Below are 8,807 nucleotides of genomic sequence, written 5' to 3' on the forward strand. Positions count from 1 at the left end.
CTTGAGAAAAAGCGAGTCGGGTCTTTCCACTGGATTATTGCCTATTTATTGCATAAAATAAAAAAAATCTTTAAGACAAACAAAAGTTTAATACTGTCAACAGCAGGAGAATCTTCACAAATCTTGAAGTGCTGTTATTATTATTTAAAGACTTAACATGGGGGAAAAAGTTATTGTATACTACAGATGAAGTAGCGTGCACTCACATGACCACCACCCAGTCTACCTGTTTTAACACCCGTAAAAGGTAAAATATCTTTGTGGGGATATTTATATGTCTTACAGTAAAAGAAAAAAATCTTGAGCTTATGTTAACAACAGACTTTTTTTAGGCATCTGTACAAAAGCCACCAACTTTAGAATGAGGGAAGTGTCGGTATTTTTCATTTTCCATTTTCAAAGCACATTCCTACTCTATTTTTACTTTGTAAAAGTAAATTATTTTTTATGAAATGTTAGTTTGGTGTGTGTGTGTATTTTTGCCTTAGGTCACTGGCTTTAAGTCAGCTAGTCAAGCCTGAGGCAGAGCACACAAATAAAAGCAATTTTTAATAAAAAATATATTTGGCAGTGGTTTTCTTTCTTTGAAATAAGAGACTGGCTGTTGTTAAAAGAACATAATAGATGGCATCTTTATAAAAGTATAATTGATCAAGACAACAGTTCGAAGAACTCCATTTTCTGCACTTCTCCTCAGTTTGATTTGATTGTCTGGTGAACAACTTTTTTTCAAAACTTGTCTGTGTGCTGCAGTGTGTGTTTGTCTGAAGGCTGCATGCGAAGCAATACACAACTACAATCAAATGGGGAAGTTTGCCAGTTTTATCGTATATAGGGGAAGACTAGGAGTGACTGCTCTGCCTTTTATGAGTGATTTCAAGAATGCCTTCATATCCCTTGTGATGCTAACATGGAAAGTCCCATCATGATTGTTGTGATTCTGCCTTTAGGATGAACGTTAAATCACTGCACACAGCCAGAAATGTTTCTGCGATGAAACACAAGTATGGCACAGAGCCATTTGTGTTGTAATGTGTAAGCCATTTTTCAATTTACTAGATGATTTGCATTTAGGATGAAAAGTAGTCACTTCCTAGAACACTGCAAAGCTTGCAGCAGACTATCAGTGTCATTATGTTTTAATTGTGTTTACCAGGAACACAATTTGGACTGGTTTCCACGGATGCGGGCCATGTCTTTGGTCAGCAGTGATGCAGACGGTGAGCAGAATGAGATCAGAAACCTGCAGGAGAAACTGGAGTCCACCATGAAACTAGTGTCCAACCTCTCGGGCCAGCTGACAGAACTCAAAGAACAGGTTGGTTAAGACTACGTTTAGATAATGATGGTGACATTTTGACGCCTGTCACTTAATCCCGGAAGAAAATATGAAAAGTGAAAGGTGTTTGTGTGAAGCTGCAGACAGCTGACATTACTCAAAGTTTGTTTGTCACTCATTGCCATTTAGCTACAGACCTTACTAAATGCAAATGGTGATGAGTCATAGTTAACAGCTCAAGATTGTACATCAGTCAACAACTCAAATCTCAATAATTAAAATGTCCCAGAACTAAAAAGCTGTAAGAAATAATGCTGACATTGCATATAAAATCAAATTATGGTTAAAATTGCAAAATTGCTGCAATCCACTGTTTCTAGTAAAGAGAATTTTAAAAATGTCGTTACCCTTGAAATGAGAACTATCTGTGAGGAAGTGAATGTTTCCAAGACATTTTGACCCAGACAGGGGGAAATGATTATTGTGTTGCTGAAAGCTGTTAAGGGCACGACGACCATCAGACGCATTTCACCACAGATATTTAACCTCTGTTTGGATTGGACTCTAGTGTAACTGTGCAGACATGTGAAAGCACATCATTGTTAGCAAAGCGGGAACAGGAAAGTTACAGTACAAGCGCTGTCTATATGGAGTCATTCCAAAGATAATTGGCTTAATCAGAAAATTAAAGAGGAGAAAAAGGACTTAACCCAGTTTAGACTGCACTTAATGTGTCTGAATTATATTTTTCTCCAACACATCCTTCTGCACAGAATTATTTCTCGTGGAACACTCATTGCAAGACCACTTTCTTCTCACTTTTAATATTATTGTTTCAGTGCTGAGGTGCAGCTCAATACCTTATGTTAATTAAAATTTACTTTACGTTTTTTACAGAAAGCTCATTCTTGTTCCTACTCATATAAAGGTCACCATCTGTGTTATGACTAATGCGCTTTGCTTGATCTCTGAAATTTCTATTGTCTTAAGTTTCAGTATTAGTATTTTGTATTCTGCTGCGTTCGTCAGAAGATGCGGCAGAGTGGATGACGAAGCTGGCAGGGTTTCAAAAGAATCTGTCGAGCAGCGTTAAGCAGCATTTGATTCCGTAAAGTGATAATCTGTCGTTTTTTTCGTGGTGTTCAGATGACAGAGCAGAGGAAGCAGAAGCAACGGATCGGCCTGCTGGGACACCCTCAACACATGAACGTTAACCCCCAGCAGCCAGCGTAAGGTCTTACTGCCAGCGTCGGAGTCTGGACGGAGCACGCAGTCCTCACGCCGAGGCCAAATGTAATGTATACTGCACTGAGTGTAAGAGTAACTTAACTTTAGGGACGCACTGTAACATAGGTAGTGATAAGGCGATTTGTAGCTCTACCCCCACGCACATGGTACTCCTCGGAGTAAAACTCACCCACCTCGTTCTGTTCAGTCCAGTTGGAGCTGGTGCCAAATGTTGTTTTGTTGTAAGAAGAAATTCAGTTTCTTAACACATGGCCTTTACTGCTTGAACTTGAAAAATGATAAAGCTGACTGGACAGGAGGAATGAATCCCATTTGTTGTTCTTTTCTTATTTATTTTAATGTTTTCTATTTCTGCCATAACAAGCAGTATTAAATGTCTTATTTTTGTATGTTGTGCAATATTATATTAACTTAAATATGCAACCTCGTTGGTGTGTGGATTTAAGTTCCATCAATTATGTCTTATTTAAAAGCGTGGGCCAATGTTTTTGTTTGTACTCTGTCTCTGGATAAATTAAGAAGTTGCTGTCTTTACTTACACAAAAAATAGATAATATTTAATAAGCTGGCCTTCTATATTTTACTTTTTTTCTTTCTTAAAAATGTGCAAACCTCTTGAGCGCTCATTAGAGATGGAACACAAGATCGTTTCACCAGTGTAAATTCAATGGTGTCATATCTCAGCGCTGACTTATTTCATGATAAATTTGCTTTCTTATTTAATGAGGTGTAAAGAACATTTAGAATCATGTTTAAACTGTCTTCACTGTCACTCATGCTTTTTCACTTTGCTCAGGAGTCGAATAATTTGAACGGTATAATCAACAACAACAGAACTGTTTTGCAGCACAGTCGGTCCTATGTGCCTGTCTTTGTTCTTTAAATGTTTGCTGCTTTTCTCTTCATGTTCAATAAAACATATTAGTTGGCTTTTTAGCTACAGTTAGACTTATTTCCTTTTTTAATACTATGTGTACATAAAGTTTGTTGCTTACTTTTGCTTTTGTATAGAAAAAATGAGATGGAGAAGGAAAACTGTTACTTATGAATGTTCAGATTAAATAATCTACAGTATCTACAGCACTGTCAATTTGTATATTGAAGTAGAATTATTTATTAAAATTGATGTAATTACCCTTTACATTCTACTCTGTGTGTCTGTTTATTGATTGCAATATTTTTAGTTTAAAGGGTATGAATTCATACACTCACACAGCGAACAATCATTGCATATCAGATGTCTATTATTACTGTTAGCTGCTTTTTAGTTCAGTAGATTGATAATATTCAGTGAATGGATTCAATTAAATGTGATTGTAGGAACACTGAGGAAACGCAGTTTAAGTATGGACAGCATTGGAGACACTTCAGTCACAACTATAAATGCCGCTTATGCCAATATCTAGATGTCTTTTCCAAAATCAAAAATTAAACTGGGCCTTGTCTTGAATATAGTCTTTAACTTTCAGAGAAACTGTCTGACTGCAGGCCAACCTCTGCTGTGTGAAACCAGTGAATGTAGTCACTGTGAGTGGAACGTGTGTAATTGGGTGGATTTAAAAATTGCATACATCCTCATTAATCAGGGACTTTCCTAAAATGTTCTCTCCAAGGCATTCATCATGTTCAGTTTGTCTTCAGACCGACTGACGCTGATGTGCCTCTGGCTCTGCCCCTGTTTGGGAGCATAGCCCATAATAACATGCTTTGTTTTTGTTTTTATTGGCATCTTAATCATAGTGTAAGTCCATGTAAGCTATAAAAACAAAAATGAGATAACAGCACCAATAAATAAAATAAATGATCAATACTTTATTGACTGTAAGAAGATTTTTTTGTTAAAATAAACAAGAGCAGACTGTAAAACTGTGAAAAAACAGAGCTGAGATCTGTAAAACATAAATTATACATTATTATAAATACAATAAAAAGCATGTTTATGTCTTTTTATTCTTCTCGGATTCCAGAACCAGTGTTGACAGAGTCCCCTCGCCGCTCTCTCGGCTCGGATCGTTGTTTTCACGCTCTTTCTATAAATAGTCTGTCTGCTTCGGGATGTCGGCGGGTGGAACCGACCGACCAGTTCGGGCACACTCGGTTGTCTGCGCGGCTGACGTCACCGGCAGGGATCTGCTCCCTCTCCATGAGGAGCTCAACGTGACAGGCCGCTGGACACGCAGCTTTAATCGGTATCAGCACAGCAGTGTGTATAAAAACACGCACACCAAACAAAACAGCTCCGCAGAAACAGCCGCTGTGTCATACCGCCGCACGTGCCACGCAACATAAGGGTACGGTATGAAATTACACTAAGCGCGTGACACTTCGCAGGCTTCAGAATGCGTAAACAGTGAATTGGCACTTTATCAGATTCTATTATAATTAACTTAATTCAACATATGAAAACAGAATAATGAGTTAGAACGTGTCGAACTCTAATTACTCCTGTTTTTGTAGGGATTATAATGATTTTTGTGAGCTATAGCTCTGTTAGCAGCTTTATAATACAAGTTACGCAGCTTGTTTTATGTCCGTAAGTCTGTTCTTTCACACGCTTTTAGCTAGTGGTTAATATGCTAACAGTCATTTGTTTATAACCCCCCTGCGTCACTCCAGAAGCGCGTTATAGTCATAGTGTGTAATTTAAAGGCAGCCATATTTGCACTTAAAGACATAATAATTCACTTCTTCCTAACTGCTGCTCTACTTTCTGTCTTTGTAAACACTGCAGCCGGAGCATGGTGGTACACGGGACTCAGCCCCAGTGGAGGAGTACTACAGAAATGGGTTGTACTCCACCAGCAGGAGGAGGAGTGTGTGTGTGTGTGTGTGTGTGTGTGCGCGCGGGGAGGGTGAGGAGTTGAAAGCGCCGTCCAACACGTGAGCCTCATGTGACTGGAGAGGAGTCTGTAGCCGAGAGACGTGCCTGCAGTCACAGGGTTTATTTAACACGTAGTCAGAAACCCACCCAGCTCTCGTGGAGCCTCCCTAGGCATACTACTGAGTCCGGACCTCAGGGTGACAACACTCCAGCTGCAGATCTCACGACGGGAACACACACACGCGTGCGCTCACACTGGATGACAGGAGATACTTTATTTTCTTTCTTTAATCTTTATTTTTCTTCACTTTTCATCGGTTTGATTTGCGACTGCAGAGACATTTGGAGCGTTTTGACAGCTTTTTAAGACTTCTCGTTTTACTGTTTAAGCGACATGGAGAGGATTACCAGTGCGCAACCACCTCCCTGTGTGCCAAAACACCCATCACTGGATATAGCAGATATGCAGGGGTAAATTGAACATTTTATTTATGTACTTTTTTTATTGATTTCATCCTTTCTGTTCCATTGTGACATGTAATTCACTTTATATTGACTCCTAACCATAATTTATCTCTTCTTCTAAAGAATGGATTTTCCTATTTATGTGTACAAACCCAGGAGGGGCATGAAGCGTGGGGATGAGAACAAGGTAAATCCTGGTAATATTTTTGCAATCTATATGTTATAACTAAACATCCAGAATGTTACTAACATTTTCTGCCCATGTCCAGGAGACATACAAGTTGCCCCACCGACTGATTGAGAAGAAAAGACGTGACAGAATCAACGAATGCATTGCCCAGCTGAAGGATTTGTTGCCAGAACATCTGAAGCTTACAGTGAGTATTATCTTCTACATATGGCATGTCTGCTAACAGCCAGGGGAATCTGAGACGCCACATGGTTCTGCTGAGCAGTTTGTTTGTTCCAACACTTCGGATTCGAGTCTAAAAATATAACAGCATGGGCCTTTAATAATAATAATAAAATATTTGTAATTATATTGTATTACATCCTTAAACGTTTTTGTCTCTGTGTGTGTTTGTGGATTGCATGACTTTGCGGGTGTTCAAGGCTTGTCCTCTGTTCAGCAGCAGAATGTGTTACATAAGAAAGATCAACATGCTTATTGAAGGTCTTCCTGTTTTAGACGCTGGGTCATTTGGAGAAAGCTGTGGTGCTGGAACTCACTTTAAAGCATGTGAAAGCCCTGAGTACCCACCTGGAGCAGCAGCAGCAGAAAATCATCGCACTACAAAAGGACCTGCAGATCAGTAAGTTTCATCTTTGCAGGATGTAAAGACCAGCTGTCATTAAGCATCATCACTTCTGGAAATTCTAATTTTGTTTTTGTCACTCAGGTGATCATGGAGGTGATAAAGCAGAAAACAGCGAGGAGATGTTCCGTTCGGGTTTTCACTTGTGCGCCAAAGAGGTCCTCCACTATCTGGCCAGCCAAGAAAGCAGCAGGGACCTAACCCCCTCCCATGTCATCAGTCACATCCAAAAAGTAGCAGCCGAAGTCCTGCAGCATCAGAGCAGCCGACAGCCAGAGGAATCCGTCCATCAAGCTTCGGAGAAAGTGAAGAAACTCGCCAGTCAGCCACAGAAGCCACAGGTGTCTGAAGGCCCTGCTAAGAACTGTGTTCCCGTCATTCAAAGGACTTACCCACATGGGACGGGGGAGCTGAGCGGCAGTGACACAGACACTGACAGCGGCTATGGGGGAGAGCACGACAAACCCAAAGCTCAGTGGTCAGAAAGCCATGCGCGGGAGGGGGATCTCAAGCACCCCGCTTCTGAGCGGACGGCTGGTGCCATCAAGCAGGAGGGTGATGAGCCTAGGGCCAAGAAGTCCAGATCAGACTCCACAGCAGATGAGATTCACCCAGCGGGAGTTGCTGGAAGTTACATGGGCTTCTCCCCCAACCAGACCCCATTTTGCCTGCCCTTCTACCTCATCCCCCCTGCAGCTGCAGCAGCCGCTGCGTATCTGCCCATGCTGGAGAAATGCTGGTACCCCGGGGGCGTGCCGATGATGTACCCAGGCCTGAGCGGCACTGCTGGGAGCTTAACCCCAGACACTCTGCCCTCCTCTTTGGTGACGTCCCCAAGGGCAGGATCCCCAGTTCCTCACCAGACCCCTGTGGACTCCCCTGCTCTCCACAAAGCTTTAAAACAGGTCCCCCCTTTGAACTTGGAAACCAAAGACTAAAGAGGCGTGTTTCTGTCAGAATCTTTCACTCTGAATAGAGGGCAAACAAACACACTGGCATCCCTTCACACCACCGCCGTAGTTTGGCCCGTCAGGATGATAACTCCTAAAATGGTCACCGCCATCTGTCATCAGCTCCTAAACTGAAACAGGACTTTTGTGGGCAATCTAGAGTGCCCACGTGAAGGCTCATATCACACCTGTTGCATGGTCTGATACACTGTGAAGACGGTTACTTTAAAGAGTTCACAACAGATGTCGAAGGGTTTTTTTATAGTCTTCTCCGCACTCAGTGTTGAATGTCAGTAAACCCAGAATGTAAGGCACAGATAAGCCCTCCTTTCCCAAAATGATTTGGACCTACTGTTTTGCACACACTCACACCAGTCTGTAATGAATGTAAAGATTGAACAAAACCCCTTGTAGACGCTGCTTGAATCCTTATTATAAGTGGAGGATCTACCTTCAGTGTTTGTCGCTCCTGTAACTGCAACAAACCATTGTTTAGACTAGAATGTTACCATATATATATATATATATATATATATATATATATATATATATATATATATATATGTCTGTGTGTGTGTTTGGTTCTTGTTGACCTGTAAAAACAGAAAAAGACATTGCTTCTTTCACCCCTCAGTTAAGCCAAGAGCAAAATTCATGAGTTCAAAGCATTCAGGGCGTTGTCGCTGTACGAGGCGTGTCACTCACGTCTGTTGAGGACCGACACTTTTACGATACTGTGTGACTCATGACTATTTGTGCGTTTAGATGGAGTTCCTGTGAAGTGATGTCTTGTAATTATGATTTTTTTTCGCTAATACTACTCGTACATCTATATTTTTGATACGTGACCCACTGAGTGTATATGTAGAGCTACCAAGACGGCTGAGGTAGCGACCCCGCTGTGCGCTGAGAGAGATCAAACGCCGTGCATAGCGTTGCATCTTGACTACAGATTCCAGGGTCAAGTTTAAGGCCAGGTCTTAGCTCTTGCTGTTGCCTTTACTCGTTTTCATGCAGACACAATGACGGCAGGCATTTCATTTGCTTTAAATGTTGTGTCTGTGGCAAAGAGAGTGAATGTAAAATTCAAACAAAAATAATAGTTTTGTATAGAAAGAGGTACTTGGGGTTTTTATTTTGAAATGTAACACAAAGATTGTACATATTTTGTACATAAAGTATTATTGATATATATTAAAATATTAATAAAGCTTTTTTTTCCTCATGTG

The 8,807-nt window shown here is 40.8% G+C and overlaps 2 protein-coding genes across 8 annotated transcripts in view; both read left to right on the plus strand.

The window, feature by feature from the left end:
• Positions 1-3,463, plus strand: part of itpr1b (inositol 1,4,5-trisphosphate receptor, type 1b) — a 66,657-nt gene extending 63,194 nt beyond the window's left edge. For 4 of the 7 annotated variants that reach the window (XM_028405307.1, XM_028405310.1, XM_028405309.1 and 1 more), the window contains 2 exons: positions 1,157-1,318; positions 2,426-3,462. In XM_028405307.1, the coding sequence (XP_028261108.1) occupies positions 1,157-1,318; positions 2,426-2,512 (249 nt within the window). In that variant the 3' untranslated portion in view covers positions 2,513-3,462. Of the gene's footprint in view, positions 1-1,156; positions 1,319-2,425 lie in introns of all 7 variants that reach the window. The other 3 variants (XM_028405305.1, XM_028405308.1, XM_028405306.1) reach the window with 1 other exon arrangement.
• A 1,224-nt stretch (positions 3,464-4,687) lies between these two features.
• Positions 4,688-8,807, plus strand: bhlhe40 (basic helix-loop-helix family, member e40). Its single transcript, XM_028406948.1, has 6 exons — positions 4,688-4,818; positions 5,259-5,819; positions 5,937-6,000; positions 6,083-6,190; positions 6,502-6,625; positions 6,713-8,807. The coding sequence occupies exons 2-6, from the start codon at positions 5,743-5,745 to the stop codon at positions 7,564-7,566; spliced, it is 1,227 nt and encodes a 408-aa protein (XP_028262749.1). The 5' UTR covers positions 4,688-4,818; positions 5,259-5,742; the 3' UTR covers positions 7,567-8,807.

Source organism: Parambassis ranga, chromosome 5 (assembly GCF_900634625.1).
Source record: "Parambassis ranga chromosome 5, fParRan2.1, whole genome shotgun sequence".
NCBI lineage: Eukaryota > Metazoa > Chordata > Actinopteri > Ambassidae > Parambassis > Parambassis ranga.